The sequence below is a fragment of the Scyliorhinus torazame genome, chromosome 16, assembly GCF_047496885.1.
Source record: "Scyliorhinus torazame isolate Kashiwa2021f chromosome 16, sScyTor2.1, whole genome shotgun sequence".
NCBI classification, from domain to species: domain Eukaryota; kingdom Metazoa; phylum Chordata; class Chondrichthyes; order Carcharhiniformes; family Scyliorhinidae; genus Scyliorhinus; species Scyliorhinus torazame.
Genome location: NC_092722.1, coordinates 129,643,999 through 129,664,372, shown reverse-complemented (window position 1 = coordinate 129,664,372; position 20,374 = coordinate 129,643,999). Strand labels below are relative to the sequence as shown.

The following is a 20,374-nucleotide window of genomic DNA, read 5'->3' as shown; positions in this document are numbered from 1 at the left end:
GCTTCGACTGATTGCTTCGCTGTGACTTTAACCGTGAACGAACACTTTGTAAATATTCTCGACAGCCCTGTAAGGAGGTATCACGGTCCCTCCGTATCTGATCATACCATGTTAAAGGCGACTGTTACCACTGGCCACCACCCCCGCTGGACTCCTTTTTAACAGGGGGTGAATGTGGTATTATCAGGTATTGCGGTACCTAAGAGGCTGTTGATCATTGGTTAAACCTAGGAGTTTACCATTGGCTATTGATATGTAGCTCCGCCCTGACAGGCGGAGTATAAGAACCGGTGCCGTCCCAGCAGCCTTCACTTTCTGTACCGAAGCTGCTGGGGAACAAGTTCTAGTCGATTAAAGCCTTCAATTATGAAATCACTTCGACTTGAGTGTAATTGATCGTGCATCACTGCTCAATCAATGTGTACTCTACTGAACCACTGAAAGCTTGGTGCGGATTCTCAAGACACCGCCATGGGGATGCCATCGTCTTGCCCCCGCTACCTGGCACAAATATTATGCAGTCATATAGGTAGTTGCCAGGATTCAGTAGGTGGATGAATGATGAACATTGCAATGCTCATTATTCCATCCACTTGCCCTCTTGCCACCCATCTATCAGGATGTACCCACACTGTCGACCCTTGACCAGGCTCCTCATAGCTGCACACTGCCGCAGCAGTGTGACGTAGAGGAAGAAAATCATTTGGATTGTCGGTGCTTGTGGAGCACAACATTCTACTTTGGATTCACAGGTGCCACATATTTGCACAGAGCCATTCTTTCCACCAAACCTTAGCAGTAATCATTGATGATATGGTGAAAATGTTTTTTGCATGTCAACACACATAAGTGAATGAGAGACTTTGTGCCTTAATGGTAAAATGTCACACACAGGTGACGTGGGGGAAGGGATGGACCTAATTGTCCCATGCTTTCCTGATCAGGAATTTCAGGAGTTAGTGGAAGAGGTCCAGAGGAGGAAACCCGTCATCTACCCTGCTGGTCATTGCAAACCGCCTGCCACAATCACAAAGGCCTGAATTCAAATAGCAGCTGCGGTGAGCACAGCCGGAGACCACCAGAGTTCCTGGATTCAGTGTAGGAAAAGGTTCAATGACCTGCTGCATTTCAGCAAGGTGAGCAGCTTGGCTCATCCAGACAGAACCCCAGACACGGGGAACGATCATATCTGCAGGCTGTGGCTGTGGTACGAGAACGGCACAAATCCCTGTTTCAGCGTAGAGGCTTGTATGTGAACACAGCTCATTGTGATGCACAGACACAGTAAAGAATAGTATCCCTCCAAGCATTATGTATCAGGCAAGCATAAATGTATGTGTTGTTCGGACGAAAAGGGCAAAGAACATCCCGGAGATGGCCCGTACTGTGTGTGGGCCAGCCTGACTCAGAACCATACGTTCTGTTTAACAAAGGCCGATGGAGATTTTCAGGGTGCCTGAACACTGACAGCTATCTGTTGGTGATGGTGAACTGCCAGTAGTGGGTGATAAAGGTGGTGTTAAAATCACCTTGGCACATGGTGGTAATGGTTCATGACACCACTTCACTGAGCACAAGCCAATGTTAGCATGAGAGTGAATGTAAGTTTGGGGGTTGTGTCTTACGGACAATACGAACATGGTTAAGGCAATAATGTCCATCAGAGCGTGCATTCTCACAATGAGAAGGGTTATAACTAAATAACTCCGGTCCCACCAGCTCCTCTCCCTCAATACCATGAACAGTCCTGCCTCCCCCTCCATCCCCGCAACCCCGGGCCACATTATCCCTCGGGCATCAAGGGAAGGAAGTGATGTTCAAGAGGACAGCATCACATCTTATTAGCCCCACACACTACCAACTCGGATACCAGCACTTTGGAGGAATGTAGCACACATGCAGAGTCGGTGACCCAGGGTGAAAGTCACTCCAGTAGTGTGCGGGAGGAGTTGTCGAGTCAGAGACATCTGTGCATAGTCTCCCTTGGAGGAGGGAAGAAAGTCAGAATGATGCACCAGTGAGCAGGAACATGGCACCTCGGGAGTCATCTTTTAGATAATCAGCAGCAGATATGTGGACATGTGGCACAGTTCCCTGCGCCAGTGGGTGCACCAGGACAATCAATGGAGGATTCCATTGCTGTCATGAGCTCTACATTGTCCCAGGGGTCGAACCACATGAGCTCTGACCATGGAAGATGGACAGATCTCATGGAGGCACACATGCAGCAGCAACTGGAGTGGATGCACCAGTAGCATCTCGACCAGGAAAGGGTGGAAGACTCTCATCGGTAGCCTGTATTAGTCCACTCAGGGTATGGACACTGACATCCGGGGAATGCATGAGGAGTTGCGTACCCATAACAGGATGATCCCACTGTTGGCACAAGAGGTTTCTGGAATGGATGATTGGTGTTCACCAGTAGCCAGCCTCATCGGCCCCAGCAGAAGGCTAAATGAAGGTTGTGCAAGACACGGAGGTGAGTGAAGGCACTGAGAGTTCCTCAGCACCCTCCGCTTCCTCCGCCTCTCCGGCCTGTCCCCAGAGCCCTTGCCTGCTGCACAATGACCATGGCTGCCCATGCAGCGATGCAGAATCAGAATTTACAGTGCAGAAGGAGGCCATTCGGCCCAAAGAGTCTGCAACATCCCTTGGAAAGAGTACCCTACTTAAGCCCACGCCATGACTAAGGAGCAATTTAGCATGGCCAATCCACCTAACCTGCACATTTTTTTTGACTGTGGGAGGAAACCGGAGCACCCGGAGAAAACCCACACGGACACTGTGTGAAAGTGGAAACTCCACACAGTCACCCAAGGCCGGAATTGAAGCCAGGTTCCTGCAGCTGTGAGGCCTTAAAGAGGCAGCTATCTCCTGATTTTCTAGAAATTAGTAAATAGTGTCCATGTAGAGTTTGCACATTCTCCCCGTGCCTGCAGAACTCCACGGACCAACCCCCCTCATGCGCTCCATAAACCCCCACAGTTCCTTTGCCATAGCTGATACCTTCCCAGACCTGGCACTCGACCGATCCAGTCTTAGATCCAGGACCGTGTTGAAATCTCCCCCATAATCAATCAATGTGAGTCCAGGTCTGGGATCTTCCCCAGCACCCGTCTAACAAACTCAACGTCATCCCAGTTTGGGGCATATATATTTACCAATATCACGGCCATTCCCTCCAATTTCCCACTAACCATAATATATCTAACCCCCCGGGTCCGCCTCGATATTCCCCACCTCAGGATTGCCATACCCCCTCGCTTTAAAGTCTAATCCCGAATGGAACACCTGCCCAACCCATCCCTTTCTTAACTGAACCTGGTCCCCCACCTCCAAAGATGTGCAGGTTAGGTGGATTGGCCATGATAAATTGCCCTTAGTGTCCAAAATTGCCCTTAGTGTTGGGTGGGGTTACTGAGTTATGGGGATAGGGTGGAGGTGTTGATCTTTGGTATGGTGCTCTTTCGATGGGCTGAATGGCCTCCTTCTGCACTGTAAATTCCATGAATTCTATGTGTCTCCCGTAAAATAGCCACATCCGCCTTCAGTTGCCTCAAGTGCGTGAACACAAGAGCCCTTTTAACTGGCCCATTCAGTCCCCGAACGTTCCACCTGACCAGCCTGGTCGAGGGGGCACCCCGCCCCCCCCCTCCCCTACCGATCAACCATAGCCACCCCTAGGCTAGTCTTCGGCCCATATCCCGCACCTCCCCTGGCCCGCCCACGGGCAACCACCATCATCAACCCTCCTCCTCCTCCACCTTGAAAGTCCCCTCCCTGCCAGCAGTCCACTTTCACACCCCCCCCCACATTGGTCTTCAGGTCATCCCCCACTTTACTTCCGTGAACTAGACCGCCCAGCTAGCCTGGCAGTCCCCGCCCATGGCACCTAGCATCCAACCCACTATTTGTCCCCCTCTCCCCCGCTCTTAGTGCAAACATGCGAAACAATCGAAACAAAGGCAAGAAATAAAAACAAACAAACCATCCCTCCCAAGGTCCAAACCCAAGGACCCACCCCTCCTCCCTTAACGAAGAACTAAATATCAGCCTAACCCCAAACAGGACCGAACAAATATCAAGAAAACAAGCAAAACCCCCGAAATAAATCTCAACAATGCAAGCCCAAAGTATTTACAGATCATAGTTCAGATCTCCTCAGTCAAAGTTCAAGGTCCTCCTTCTCCTGCCAGTCTATTCTCCTTCATAAAGTCCGCTGCCTCCTCCGCCGAGTCAAAGTACAACTCCCAGTCTCCATAGGCGAGCCAAGTACAGGAGACCAAACTTTATGCCCTTCTTGTATAGGGCCGACTTGACCTTCCTAAAACAGCCCTCCTATGTTCTATGTTCAAACTGGTATTTCTCTTGTCAGGATCTGTTTGTGCAGTATTTTCAATTCCCAGACTCTTTTAATATCCTTCATGGGTTTTCCAGCTAATTTCTACTCCCAAATAGTATTTCTCATCCTCGGGCCTGCTGGCTGCAGATCATGTTGTACAGAGAGCATGTGAGTCACGGTCACAGATCTGTAGGTCTGTCATCCCGCTACTGCCAATCCGCTCTTTCCTGAGCTGCCTTCACGGCCGTTAACGTTAGCTTTTGTTATTCTACCTATAAGGACAGTGACCTGTGTCAACAAATTAGCTATTCAGCCGAAACCCGAGTCTGCCACATTCTATCTTGGAACACAGTAGGTCTTGGGTTTAGGCTCATTAGGTGTCTGCCCCGTTTTCTTAAACATTGCTACCGAATGCTGTTCGTGATGCCAAATATGAATTGGATTACCCAAAGGGTTCTTTATGATTCGGACACAATGTAATAAAGAGAACAATGACAGAAGACTCTACTTTGTTAGCAAAAATAATGCAAATAAGAATAAAATAGAAGAATAATACAAGTAAGGATATACAACAGGAATATAAAACAAGAACCCCAGACCCACCTGCTCGTCGGGGACCCCTGGGTTGACAGCAGCTTTGAGATTCAGCTCCTGGCATCTGACCCGACTTGGGCCCGAGGTGAAGTCCAACGAACGAGCAAAAGGGCCTGATATTTATACAGCGAAGTAAATAAGTCTAATGGATAAGCAGTTAGGAAAGTCAGCAAGATACATGAGAATGCCTGAGCCACTTCCGGTTGCGGCGATGACCAGCTAAGGCGCACGTTTCGGCACCTCCCGTTTCAACGGACTTTTGGGCTCTTATCGGGAGCCCCAACGGAAATTTTTTACGGCCAAACCCAGTATGAGGCGACAAAGGAAGGAGTCCCCCCGGGTGTGGATGGAAAGAAGCGATTGTAGTGGCTAGATTGCGGAGGATCCTCTGGAGCAACGGCAAAGAGAAGGGAGAAGCAAGATGGCTGCTGAGGGAGCCCAGATGGTATGGGGCCCGGAATAGCAGGAGTTCCTCCGACGATGTGTGGAGGAGCTCAAGAAGGAGGTGCTGGCGCCGATGTTGCTGGCGATTGAGGGATTGAAGGAGACGCAAAAGACCCAGGCGATGGAGCTCCGTGGAGTGGAGGCAAAGGCAGCCGAGAATGAAGACGAGATACAGGGCTTGGTGGTGAAGACGGAGATGCACGAGGCACTACATAAGAGGTGCATAGAAAGGCTGGAAGCCCTGGAAAATAGCTCGAGGAGGAAGAATCTAAGGATTTGGGGTCTTCCCGAAGGGACAGAGGGAGCTGATGTTGGGGCGTATGTGAGTACGATGCTCCATACTTTAATGGGAGCTGAGGCCCCGACGGGCCCCCTGGAAGTGGAGGGAGCATACCGGGTCCTCGTGAGAAGACCAAAGGCAGGGGAAATACCGCGAGCAATAGTGGTGAGGTTCCACCGCTACAAGGACAGGGAGATGGTCCTGAGATGGGCTAAGAAGACACGGAGTAGCAGGTGGGAGAACGCGGTGATCTGCGTGTATCAAGATTGGAGTGCGGAGGTGGCGAGAAGGAGGGCGAGTTTCAATCGGGCCAAGGTGGTGCTCCACAGGACGAAAGTAAAATTTGGAATGCTGCAGCCGGCAAGACTGTGGGTTACACACCAGGGCAAACACCACTACTTGGAGACGGCAGAGGAGGTGTGGACATTTATTCAAGAAGAGAAGTTGGACTAGATTTGAGGAATTGATGTTTGGAAAGAAGTAGCGAGGTGGTGGCAAAGAAATGCAAAGGGGGAAGAGGGGGAGGGTTTATCTGTAAAAATGTTAGACAGGAAAATTGTTCCCCCCCCCCCCCCCCCCCCCCCCCCCCCAGGGGGGGGGGGGGGGGGACAAAGAAATGTGGGCGCCGGTGGGGAAGGGGACAGGGAAGGGGAGAGGGAGCTGCGCCACTAGGGGCGGGGCCGAGAGGGAAGCGCGGGTTTTTTTCCCCGCGCTATGGAAATTGCGGCGGGAAAAGTGGGCGCAGGAAGGAAGGGGGCCTCACACGCAGGGAGGCCAAGGGTAAACGGGGGAAGCCGAAGTCAGCCAGAGTTTGCTGACTCCCGGAAGCAATATGGGGGGAGCAATCAAGCTAGAAGGGAATCTAGCCGAGGGGGGGGACTAACTGGGTTGCTGTTGCTGAGGGTAAGGGGGAGCTGATACGGGATGGGATGGTCGGGACGGGAGGGCCTCGTCTGGGGGACACACGGGTGCGTGGGACCCGGGTGAGGAGCTGGTTTAAAAAAGGGGATGGCTAGTCGACGATGGGGGGGGTAAAGGGCCCCCCAACCCGGTTGATCACGTGGAACGTGAGAGGGCTGAATGGGCCGATTAAGAGGGCAAGGGTATTTGCGCACCTAAAGAGACTGAAGGCGGATGTTGTTATGCTTCAGGAGACGCACCTGAAATTGGCGGATCAGGTCAGGTTAAGGAAAGGATGGGTGGGACAGGTATTCCACTCAGGCTTAGATACGAAAAATAGAGGGGTGGCAATACTGGTGGTGAAACGGGTATCGTTTGAGGCTAAGACCATAGTGGTGGACAGTGGGGGCAGGTACGTGATGGTGAGTGGCAGATTGCAAGGTGAGGTGGTGGTGCTGGTGAACGTATACGCCCCGAACTGGGATGACACGGGTTTTATGAAGCGTATGTTGGGGCGCATCCCAGACCTAGAGATGGGAAATTTGGTAATGGGGGAGGGGGGGGACACTTCAACACGGTGTTGGACCCAGGGCTGGACCTGTCCAGATCTAGGACCGGGAGGAGGCCGGCAGCGGCCAAGGTGCTTAAGGGGTTTATGGAGCAGATGGGAGGAGTAGATCCCTGGAGATTTGCTAGACCGAGGAGTAAAGAGTTTTCCTTCTTCTCCCAAGTCCATAACGTATACTCCCGGATAGACTTTTTTGTCCTAGGAAGGGTGTTGATCCCGAAAGTGGTAGGAACGGAATATTCGGCTAAAGCCGTTTCAGATCACGCCCCACATTGGGTGGATCTGGATCTAGGAGAGGAGAAGGAGCAGCGCCCACTTTGGAGATTAGACATGGGACTGTTGGCGGACGAGGGGGTATGTGGAAGGGTGAGGGGATGTATCGAAAGATACCTAGAGGTCAATGATGATGGAGCGGTCCAGGTGGGAGTGGTCTGGGAGGCGCTGAAGGCGGTGGTTAGGGGGAGCTGATTTCCATAAGAGCCCACAGGGGGAAACAAGAGGGTAAAGAAAGGGGGAGACTGATTGGGGAGATTCTGAGGGTGGATAGGCAATATGCGGAGGCCCCGGATGAAGGGCTATACAGGGAAAGACGGAGACTACAGACGGAGTTTGACCTGCTGACCACGGGAAAGGCGGAGACGCAGTGGAGGAAGGCACAGGGAATACAAAATGAATATGGGGAAAAGGCGAGCCGATTGCTGGCCCAACAAGTTAGGAAGAGGGGGGCGGCGAGAGAGATCGGAGGAGTTAGGAACGGGGAGGGAAGGTTGGAGCAGAGAGCGGGGAGGGTGAACGGGGTGTTTAAGTCATTTTATGAGAGGCTGTATAAGTCCCAATCCCCGGAGGGGAAAGAGGGAATGATTCACTTCCAGGACCAGCTGGAGTTCTCAAGGGTTGAGGAGCAGGAGGTGGCAGGTTTGGGAGCGCAGATTGAGGTGGAGGAGGTGATTAAAGGAATTGGGAACATGCAGGCAGGAAAGGCCCCGGGACCAGATGGGTTCCCGGTGGAATTTTACAGGAAATATGTGGACCCACTGGCCCCACTCCTGACGAGAACCTTCAATGAGGCTAAGGAAAGGGGGACATTACCCCTGACAATGTCGGAGGCGACGATATCGTTGATCCTGAAACGAGACAAAGACCCGCTGCAGTGCGGGTCATACAGGCCCATCGCCCTCCTAAATGTAGATGCCAAGTTACTAGCCAAAGTGATGGCGACAAGGTTAGAGGACTGTGTCCCAGGGGTGGTACATGACGACCAGACAGGGTTTGTTAAAGGGAGGCAATTGAATGCCAATATACGAAGGTTGCTGGGGGTGATGATGATGCCCCCACCGGAGGGGGAGGCGGAGATAGTGGTGGCGATGGATGCAGAGAAGGCATTTGCTAGAGTGGAGTGGGACTACCTGTGGGAGGTACTGAAGAGATTTGGATTTGGAGAGGGGTTCATCAGATGGGTTCAGCTCCTGTACGGGGCCCCGGTGGCAAGCGTGGTTACAAACAGGCAACGATCCAACTATTTCCGATTACATAGGGGCACATAGGGCACATAGGGTGCCCCCTGTCCCCGTTACTGTTCACGTTGGCAATCGAGCCATTGGCCATAGTGCTGAGGGGCTCTAAGAAGTGGATGGGGGTGCTCAGAGGAGGAGAGGAACATCGGGTGTCATTATATGCGGATGATTTGCTGCTATATGTGGCGGACCCAGTGGAGGGGATGCCAGAGATAATGCAGACACTCAGGGAGTTTGGAGAGTTCTCGGGATATAAATTGAATATGGGAAAGAGTGAGCTTTTTGTGATGCACCCCGGGGAACAGGGCAGGGGGATAGATGATCTGCCGCTGAGGAGAGTAGCAAGGGATTTTCGATATCTAGGGATCCAGGTGGCCAGGAACTGGGGAACCTTGCATAAACTTAACTTGACGCGACTGGTAGAGCAGATGGAGGAGGACTTTAAGAGGTGGGACATGGTGCCCCTGTCATTGGCGGGCAGAGTACAGGCGGTTAAAATGGTGGTCCTCCCGAGGTTTCTTTTTGTGTTTCAGTGCCTCCCCACACTGATTAGAAAGGCCTTTTTCAAGAAAGTGGACAGGAGTATTATGAGCTTTGTGTGGGCTGGAAAGACCCCGAGGGTAAAGAGGGGGTTCCTGCAGCGCAGTAGGGACAGAGGGGGACTGGCACTGCCGAGTCTGAGTGACTATTATTGGGCCGCCAACGTGTCCATGATATGTAAATCTATGAGGGAAGAAGAAGGGGTGGCGTGGAAAAGGCTGGAGATGGCGTCCTGTAAGGGAACAAGTTTAAAAGCACTGGCGACGGCACCGTTACCGTTCCCCCCGAAAATATACACCACAAACCCAGTAGTGGGGGCGACTTTGAAGATTTGGGGGTAGTGGAGACGACATAGGGGAGTGACGGGTGCCTCGGTGTGGTCCCCGATAAGGAACAATCACAGGTTCGTCCCGGGGAGGATAGATGGCGGATTCCAATCTTGGCAGCGAGCAGGAATTGGGAACCATGATGTGGAGATGCCGGCGTTGGACTGGGGTGAGCACAGTACGAAGTCTTACAACACCAGGTTAAAGTCCAACAGGTTTGTTTCGATGTCACTAGCTTTCGGAGCGCTGCTCCTTCCTCAGGTGAATGAAGAGGTCTGAGGAAGGAGCAGCGCTCCGAAAGCTAGTGACATCGAAACAAACCTGTTGGACTTTAACCTGGTGTTGTAAGACTTCGTACAGGAATTGGGAAGTTGAAGGACTTGTTCTTGGACGGGACGTTCGCGAGTTTGGGAGCATTGGTAGAAAAATACGGGTTGCCACCTGGGAATGCCTTCCGATATATGCAAGTGAGGGCATTTGTGAGGCAACAGGTGAGGGAATTTCCGCAGCTCCCGGCGCAAGGGATCCAGGACAGAGTGATTTCGGGGGCATGGGTCGGTGAAGGTAAAGTGTCCGATATATACAGGGAAATGAGAGACGAGGGGGAGATGATGGTAGAGGAGCTGAAGGGTAAATGGGAGGAGGAGCTGGGGGAAGAGATTGAAGAGGGGCTGTGGGCAGATGCCCTAAGTAGGGTAAATTCCTCGTCCTCGTGTGCCAGGCTTAGTCTGATCCAATTCAAGGTTCTACACAGGGCGCATATGACGGGAGCAAGGCTGAGTAGATTTTTTGGAGTGGAGGATAGGTGCGGGAGGTGCACAGGAAGCCCGGCAAACCACACCCACATGTTTTGGTCATGTCCGGTATTGCATGGGTTCTGGGTGGGTGTGGCAAGAGTGATCTCAAAGGTGGTGGGGGTCCGGGTCGAACCGAGCTGGGGGTTAGCTATATTTGGGGTTGCAGAAGAGCCGGGAGTGCAGGAGGCGAGAGAGACTGACGTGTTGGCCTTTGCGTCCCTAGTAGCCCGGCGAAGGATTCTACTAATGTGGAAAGAAGCTAAACCCCCGGGCGTGGAGGCCTGGATAAACGACATGGCAGGGTTTATAAAATTGGAGCGAATAAAATACGCACTAAGAGGTTCGGCTCAAGGGTTCACCAGGCGGTGGCAACCGTTCCTTGACTATCTCGCAGAGCGATAAGGGAAAACAGGAAAGACAGCAGCAGCAGCAACCCAGGGGGGGTGGGGGGGGGGACTCCACTAGATGGCCTACTAGGATTTCACAGGATTGTGGTGCTGAACACGCAGGAGAGCCGGCAGTGCGAAATTCCAGGCCTGCCTACACCCGGAAGCTGTGTGGCTTTTAAAATCCAGGCCCATGACTCTGTTACATTGCCAACATGGGCGAGGTTTGAAATAGTTACTAAACCAACTGATTAAATCGCTGGTTGCAAAATTGCTTGAGCTATTATCAGCTCCAAGGCTAGTTTACCACACTTGCTTTTATGTTGTGAAAGCCTTTGCCTCTCAGGTGATTCGTGAACCTTTTGGCACACTTGCATCTTTTGGGAGTTTAGTTACAGAGGTTTTTACTGCACACACAGGTTTTGTTTACAATGTAACCTAAGGCCATGTTTGGTGAAAAAGTTTCCGATCAATCAATTAATTACCTGTTTATGCCCATGTGGATTTAAAAAAAAGTTAATCTTCTTTGGATTGCACAAAGAAAATGTTAAAATGGTAATGCTTATTAAACATTGCGTTCCTCACCACAAGCATGTAAAACGACCTGCTTGCTTTGTAAGCTTTGCACTGTCGTATAGATCATTTGAAACAATTCTCTGACTCACTCCACGCAGCTACAGATTATGATCAGTGTGCAAAGGTGAGACTCAATTGAGTGTTTTGGGAACAGGTAAACCCTCTGGTAAGAAAGATTTCATATGTTGTTCTGCATTCTTCTGTTTTGGTTTAGAGCTAACCATTTATAGGTTAAATATGTTTTTAACACTGATTAATGATACAGCTTCATTTAAAAAAAAAGTTAAGTGACCATTAGTTTGGCCAGCATTCTGAAAATGTTATGATACATTTACTTTATCCAATGGATAAAATTCTCTTCTGCATTCAAGAGTATTGAGATTAAGATTTAACATGTTGATCTTTCACTGACTTAGTCTTTTCTTAGGCTGATAGTTCAATCCAATCATCTGTTCAGCCTTTGAAGTAGTTGAGCAAAGGAGCATCTGTTCCACTGCTTCAAAGGACTTTAATTTATTCTAGAGACTTTGTTGACATTGCTACGCTTTGGAATCCGATTATGGATAGTAGGCTGTGCTCCATTCCCACGAATGAATTGAACTCAGCTGGGGTGGTTGAACAGTTATTAAAGGGATGGGGAACTGTTTTTTGACTGATAGGTTTATGAGCAGGTAATATACTGGGGTGGGCACAGTATGAAGTCTTACAACAGGTTAAAGTCCAACAGGTTTGTTTGGAATCACTAGCTTTTGGAGCGCAGCTCCTTCCTCAGGTGAATTCAGGTACAGCGGGTAATATGATTGAGGTTTTTTGATGAGGTTTTTGAATGTCTGTTTATTTTGACAGTTTCAGGAGCACTTAAGAGGATTACCTTATTTTTCAAGTGGAGTTGAATAGCTGTGTGTTTGAAGGTTCCATGAACTTCCAAGAGGATTAATGTTTTTTTTATTGAGAAGATTTTGAAAGACTGGTTTATTTATCACAGTTTTATGAGCATCTCAAAGACCTCAGTGTCATTATATGGTTTGAGTTCTGTCCATTGTGGATTCTGGGTGAGTGGGCATGGGAAATATGAGGGGGCAGGGAATGTGGAGTATGGAGAATTCATGGGGTGGGTGGGGGTTGTGAGGGATGAGGGCTAGGCAGATCTGGGGCAATATGGCAGAATAGAGGCGGGACTTCCAACCTGCTGACCTCGACAGTTGTCAGTCCTGTGGCTGCTCGGGATGCAACATCCATGACTCCAGTCTGTCCGTAGCACCCGGTGATGGAACCGTATTGGGGGGGGGGGGAAGTATGCTGGGGGAGGGGTGTGAATAGCTGGGGAGGAGGTGGTGTCTTGACATTGGAACATAGCTCTGAGGATGAAAATCTGGCTGATGTTTTTGCTTCTGAAATTAAGGAATAACTTTGCAGAAAGATGGTTCTGATTTTACTTTTAAAGAAAGACAAAATAACTTTCATTTATATGTCACCTTTCATGACCTCAGGATATCCTGACGTACTTCATAGCCCACCATGTATTTTTTGGAAGTCTAGTCTCTGTTGTAATATATAGAAAACAGTAACCAATCAGTAAATCTTGAGAGCTCTGAAAAATGATCAAAATTGATCTTGATCCTGCGCTGGCTATAAAGGTGCCTGCCTGTAAAGGTGCCTGCCTGTAAAGATGCCTGCCTGTAAAGGTGCCTGCCTGTAAAGGTGCCTGCCTGTAAAGGTGCCTGCCTGTAAAGATGCCTGCCTGTAAAGGTGCCTGCCTGTAAAGGTGCCTGCCTGGGAGACTTTCCTGGTGGTGGCGAATTAAGATGCCACCCCGGGTTGACCATCCAATTAAGGATGGTTGGCAAGTACCAATGCAGCTTTGGAGAGACGGCAGCACCGTCACTAATGGGGGCTGCAACCTCCGGGAAATGCCTTTAGATATATGCAGGTGAGGGCTTTTGTGAGGCGACAGGTGAGGGAATTCCCGTTGCTCCCGGCACAAGAAGTTCAAGATAGGGTGATCTCGGGTGTATGGGTCGGGGAGGGGAAGGTGTCGGAAATACACCAGGAGTTGAAAGAAGAGGGGGAAGCGCTGGTAGAAGAGTTGAAGGGTAAATGGGAGGAGGAGCTGGGGGAGGAGATCGAGGAAGGTCTGTGGGCTGATGCCCTGGGTAGGGTTAATTCCTCCTCCTTGCGTGCCAGGCTCAGCCTGATACAATTTAAGGTGGTCCACAGAGCGCACTTGACGGGGGCGAGGTTGAGTAGGTTCTTTGGGGTAGAGGACAGATGTGGAAGGTGCTCAGGGAGCCCGGCGAACCATGTCCATATGTTTTGGTCATGCCCGGCACTGGAGGGGTTCTGGAGAGGAGTGGTGGGAGCAATATCTCAGGTGGTGAAAGTCCGGGTCAAGCCAACCTGGGGGCTAGCAATATTTGGAGTAGTGGTCGAGCCGGGAGTGCAGGAGGCGAAAGAGGCCGGCATTCTGGCTTTGCGTCCCTAGTTGCCCAGCGAAGGATCTTGTTTATGTGGAAAGAGGCGAAGCCCCCCAGCGTGGAGGCCTGGATAAATGATATGGCAGGGTTTATCAAGTTGGAGAGGATAAAGTTTGCCTTGAAGGGGTCTGCACAGGGGTTCTACAGGCGGTGGCAACCGTTCCTAGACTATCTCGCGGAGCGTTAGTGGAAGGTCGGACAGCAGCAACCCAGGGGGGGAGGAGAGGGGGGGGACATCTTTCTTTGGGGGGCGGGCGGGAGGAGGGAACATCTTTCTTGGGGGGGGGGGGGGCGGGAGGAGGGCCTTACTGGGGGGCATTTGAGCAAGAAAATACATGAATGATCCGGGAAACTGATATGTACGGGAGGAATCCAGTGTACAAAGCTCTGTATCATATTGACTTGCCATGTTCATGTCTTGCTATGCAAGCTTTCTTTCTTTTTGTGTTACGGGGGGGCGAGGGGGGGGTTGTTTTGTATGGTTGAAAGTTTTGTCACTTCTTAATAAACATATTTAAAAAAAAAAAAGAATTTAGTAAAATGTCTGACAGCCACAGCTCTCCTTGTGGAGAGGAAACCCATCTACAGCACAGATGGCCTGCTGATGCTGCTCTTGTAGGGGAGGGTGAATGTTGGAGGCATCCCAGACCCCCAGATCACCCCAGGCACATGCTGGGCTTGGAACTCAGTGGGAGGCCTGTCCGTTCCTGAGAAGATTCCAATGGTCAGTCCACAAATGGGCCATTAATTCTGTAGATTGAGTAGCCTCTACCGGTAATCATAGATTATCATAGAATTTACAGAGCAGAAGGAGGCCATTCAGCCCATCGAGTCTGCACCGGCTCTTGGAAAGAGCACCCTACCCAAGGTCAACACCGCCACCCTATCCCCATAACCCAGTAACCCCACCCAACACTAAGGGCAATTTTGGACACTAAGGGCAATTTATCATGGCCAATCCACCTAACCTGCACATCTTTGGACTGTGGGAGGAAACCGGAGGAAACCCACGCACACACGGGGAGGATGTGCAGACTCCGCACAGACAGTGACCCAAGCTGGAATCGAACCTGGGACCCTGGAGCTGTGAAGCAATGTGCTATCCAAAAGGCTACCGGTAATGAGCCAGTCCAGGGAAAGGAGCCTTGGGGACACCAAAGTTGACTGTGCTGGTAGAAATTCAAATCTTAATGGCTGCTTTCATGCATTTTGATCGCAGAAGAGGGCCATAGAAGAGGATTAACTACACATGAAAAAGACTTGAGAAAATCTCTGAAACAAGAAAGTTTTGCATTACATCAAGTACAGCCCTTCAATTCAGTAAATATAAATGTTAGTTCAACAACCAGTGGGCAATTTCATAAAGTGCATAGGTCTGGAATTTTCACTAGATTGCAGTACCATTCACCTAAAAGTGGCCAGAGCAGCACAAAAGATCAAGGAATTTCCAGCACAATGACATGCAGGGCAAACTGTATATCAGTCCTGTTTTACACTGCCTTAAAAAATCCTACTGGATGCTCATCCTGCACACAAAATTGGCCATGTCCCAGATTAAATTAATCACCAAGGTGAGTCTTTGCTAATTGTGCCCATTTGAGGGCCTTTTAGGAAGCTCTTAAAATTAAAATGGTTATTTTAGTTGCAAGGACCTCTTAAAAGCTTTCAATATTAAAAAATATTTAATTTACTTAAACTGACTGCACCCATGGTAATTATTAAATGTTTCTTTTTAATTAAAGCCATTATCCATTATTTATAATCAGGTCAATCAGAGAAGGTGAACTAGACCGATAAAATATGTTTTTCTTTTGGTGATAAACCGATTTTTAACTGTATTACTAAAACATTACAGATTACCCCTCTTAAATACCGTGTACCCATATAAAAGTCGACCCATGATTTTGATTAGAATTTTGTAATTTGTCACACATCTCATGCAAAATTTGACCGTAGTTTTTCAACGATTAAAGTCATTGAATGGTCTGCTCCCTACCCCTCTCCTCTCTGCCCAGGACTCCTTCAAACGCTCAGTGAAAAAATATAACAGGTACGATATGCTGTTCAGGAAAGTCCTTTGAGTGATCTACTTCTCTGCCAAGAACAGCTTGAACCATTGTCATCACAAACAATCCAATTTTCTAGGCTCCCCAAGGCCAACAGCAGCTGAACCATCTTTCCACCTCACCTCTGTCGCACCTGGGCTTGAAATTAAACAGCAAAACCTGTCCAGCAGTGACAGACCAGACCTTGCCAGGGTACACCCAGCCACGTCATAGCAACAGGCCAGGGTGCACCTGACCTATCAGTAGGACTCATCTAGATAGCCAATCCATGTGCAGGATACTATGGGGACCCCAAATCAAGCACAAAAAACCCTTAAAAATATTACTTGTGTAAATGTCGACCCTTGATTTTTTTGCCAGTAAAACTGGCCTCAGAAATTTGACTTTTACACAGGTATATACAATACATCGTGGGGTAGCTTTTCAAGCAATGTGAAATATTTAGAAAAAATCTGTTCTAAGCTACTGCCCAATCGTGATGGTTCATGGAAGATTATAGGCTCAATTCTCACCCCCCCCCCCCCAATTTTCCCCTCCATTCCCCCTTGCCCCGATTTACTGATTAAGGGGTTCTCGAGCCCCCATCACCCCACCTGGCACTGCCAGGGTGCCCAGAAGGCAGTGCCAAGGTGCTGGGCTGCCAGTGCCAAGGTGCCCAGCTGGCAGGATACCACCCTGCCCAGAGCCATATCACACTGGGGCCTCTGATCGCCTGGGAGACCCCCCTTAAGTGTCATTATGCCTGGCCTATGTTTGATAAAAACGGCGCCATGGTGAGGTCTCCCAGGCCCGCACATTCAATCCCGGGCCTTGGGAGATTTCGGCATAGATATATTTAAGTGAAGCTAACTGCTCACTTAAATATGCAAATCTAGATCCCACCCATTGAGGGTGAGATCTAGATTGCACCCTCTCACGAGATCTCGTGCAGGGTAGGGGTAGGTGGATTGGCCAAGCTAAAATTGCCCCGTAATTGAAAAAATTGAACACAAGATCTTGTGAGACTGGAGAAGCAAGCAAGCCCTGAGAAATGGTGTCCAGCTTGCTAAGTGGATGCAAATGGTTTTTAATGATCTGTTTGCATCCTCCGATCTGACGCACGAGCACGAACCGCAATCCCGGGTAATCAGAGCAAATGAAACGCCAATCCCATTTTTTCCCCGACGCCAGATTCTCCGCTGCATTGAGAACCTTTCCACCGGCAGCAGGTGGTGGAGGATTTCCCCCAATTTATCTGACATTCCTTTTTTAAAAATAAATTTAGAGTACCCAATTCATTTTTTCCAATTAACGGTCAATTTGACGTGGTCAATCCACCTACCCTGCACATCTTTGGGTTGTGGGGACAAAATCCACAGAAACACGGGGAGAATGTGTAGACTGCACATGACCCAGAGTCAGGATTGAACCTGGGACCTTGGCGCCATGAGGCACCACTGTTCTGCCCATATCTGACATTCCTACATTCATCACAAGTGCTCCCCCATCCTTGCTGGTATCAGTCCCCACCCTCCCTTCAATTGCTGGCATCAGGCCCCCACCCCCAAAGAGAGACACTCCACTATTGGGTTGTCAAAGACCCCACCCCTTTAGGATCCCCCTCAGGCCCGGCGCTTGGCAATGCGAACCTAGCACTGTCCCTGGCACCCTTTCAGTGCCAACCCTGTAGTGCCACCTGGCACCCTGGCAGTGCCAACCTGGCAGTCGGGCTGATGGTGCCAGGGGGCAGTGCCCCTGCTATGTCCCTGACCATCAAGGAACTACAATGACCTCTGTACCTCCTGGCATAGTCATCATGTCTGGTCTGCGTTTGTGGAAACCAGTCAAGATTCCCGCCAGTGCCAAGTCACGCCGACAGGCGGGAACATCATACGTTCCCGGAAGATTCACCGCTGAACCAATTTTTAATTTGTAAATCCATTTTAATGTATGGTAATCAGGTTCACGCCTTCCTGGACGTCAGCCTGATTCCATCTGCCTGGCTGGCCTGGGAACATAGCTGTTTGGTGCCTCGCGCAAATCCCATTTCAGGGGCGCGATTCTCTGACCCGGTGGGGGCACCCACCGGGTCAGAGAATCGCCGGGGGCTGGCGTGGATCCCGCCCCCGCCGTGTCCCGAATTCTCCGCCACCAGAGATTCGGCGGGGGTGGGAATCGCACCGCGCCGGGAATCGCGCCAGTCGGCAGGCCCACCCCGGGGGCGCTGGGCGATCTGACCCCGGGGGGTGCCCCCACGGTGGCCTGGCCCGCGATTGGGGCCCACCGATCCGCGGGCGGGCCTGTGCCGTGGGGGCATTCTTTTTCTTCCGCCTTTGCATGGTCTACACTATGGCGGAGGCGGAAGATACCCCCTCCCCTGCGCATGCGCGAGGATGCCGTGAGCGTCCGCTGTCGCACCCGCGCATGCGTCGCCCAGCGAAGTCCTTTCGGCGCCGGCTGGCGTGGCGCCAAAGGCCTTTCCCGCCAGCCGGCGGAGCGGTGAGGGCTTGGCCCCTAAAGGTGCGGAGAATTTGGGGCGGCCCGACGCCGGACTGATCCGCGCCGTTTTTGGCGCCGGGTAGCGGACATTGCGCCGTTTGCGGAGAATCCCCCCCCCTGGTCTCTCGCAAAATTCTCCCGACAGAGGGATTTGCAATGGGCAAAACATAGCCGGAAAATCACCCCTTCTGTATTTGACAATGTGGCAATGATTTGCGTAAACGTTAGCAAAAGTTAAATTCCGAAAACTGCTGCAATTTGTGCCTGGATTGCTGATTCCGCCTGATGTGGAAACTCTCCCTCATATTGTGCAATGTTCCTTGTGCCATTCTGTTTTGGAAGATGTAAATTTCCTGGATAATGTCTGTAACTCTTCACCTTAATCCTTTTTCTTCTTGTTTTACAGAGAAATGTAATCTGAATTTGGAGGCTGACCTGGAATGAACCATTCCCTTGTGTAATAAAGCAACAAAATACTTTTTCTCCAAATTATTTGTAACATCCGTCTTAGATGGAGTGATAGAGCTGAATAAACAACTGCTTACTCACAGTAAAGGATCCCTAATGTGCTGAGCAGAACATTCCTTCTATCAGCCAATGTTTGAGGCTCCAGCTGCTCTTACATTAGACATCATTATTCTCTGTTGGGCTTTATCAGCGGTAACGGTTTTTTCTGTCCTGAAGTAAGACATTTGTAAACGGAAAAGCTCACTTAAGAGTTCAGCTTTCTTCCCTTTTACAGAGCTTCCCCAAGGAAATTTCCAGACATCCGTCTCTGTTCAGGCCATGCTATGACAGTCAAGGAGAAGAATCAGAAGAATATTGAGTGTTGCTGTTTCAAGTTGGCCTCTGAAGAAATAGCTGCTTCTGTGTTTACTACCACAGGGCCAAGAAAGATGATATCAACCCAGTCAGCTGAAGATGAAAATAGGCTGAGTAATTCAGGCTGTGATGTTAAAATAAGGCATGTTGTCGACGAGGGAATTCTGGATATGGATCCAGTGTCAATCATTCAGGGTCCGCCAGAGGCTCCTTTAGAGTTTCAGGGCACACGGCCAGTGATGTCTGCAGCGCGACAGACTGCGAAATACAATGTTGAGAGTGCAAGAGAAATTGAGGATCGTGAAATGGGCGCTTCAAGCTCAAAAGTGGGATGCTACAATGTAAACAACTGCAAGTCCAGCCAAGGAAATTGTGACTCCAGTCTGTTTTCAGACCAATCATCAGAGGAACTGAATAAATCATGGCATTTGCAAACAGATGAAGAAGTGCATTGCAAGTCCAAGGGTTTCCCATTTTTGACAGGAGGGGTCAAGGGAAAGGAGAAACGTTTAACAGAGGAAAGGTCTTCAATGGAGCTGCCATTATTATGCAACCAAATTGGAATGGAAGACAATTATCCACATAGTAGTTTGAAGATAACACACCATGCCAGCAGTGAGAATAAAATGCATCACGAATTTTGTCCTGGTCATTGCTCACAGGAGACTTCAATTTGCAACGTAGAACATAACTATCGATCCCCACCCTTTAATTGTACATCAAAAGCATTGCTACAATTTCAAAAGGACTACATTGCTGAAAGAATGCATAACATTAATGATGATTGTCCAGGCTTGCATGCCACAAAGGTTAGATTTGTCAGACTCCAGAAAAAACTAAAGGTGACAACCTCAATCGATAGGTCTTTGGGAGGTCATTCAATGAACCGCTTTTTCCTGAAGCCTTCTATTAGCTACCCTGAAGAATCTGGCAACAGCTGTGAAGAGACCGGAGATGAGTCTGAACGAAACAAAAAGGAGCGCTCCACTTTGTTGTTTAGACGCTACAATAAGAATAACCGAGAGGTGAAAAAATCAGTCTATACTGGATCCAGGGCACGGACGAGAACATTACCATTGGGGCATATAGGTGCAAAGGCCAGGAAGGCCATCAGTCAAAGAAAAACCATTCACCTTGATGTCAAATTTCCTAAGGTTCCCGATGAGAAGTTGGTGATATGTCAAGCTATGTTGGTGAGCGATGACTGGGACCATCCCTGGACTAACTCCAGCAGGTGTGAGGTAAGCTGCATACAGTGGTGCTCACA

The 20,374-nt window shown here is 49.8% G+C and overlaps 1 protein-coding gene across 5 annotated transcripts in view; it reads left to right on the top strand.

The window, feature by feature from the left end:
- The window catches only part of plce1 (phospholipase C, epsilon 1), a 619,267-nt gene that overhangs the window by 85,624 nt on the left and 513,269 nt on the right, over positions 1-20,374 (top strand). For all 5 annotated transcript variants that reach the window (XM_072479048.1, XM_072479049.1, XM_072479051.1 and 2 more), the window contains one exon: positions 18,692-20,348. In XM_072479048.1, the coding sequence (XP_072335149.1) occupies positions 19,077-20,348 (1,272 nt within the window). In that variant the 5' untranslated portion in view covers positions 18,692-19,076. The remainder of the gene's footprint in view (positions 1-18,691; positions 20,349-20,374) is intronic.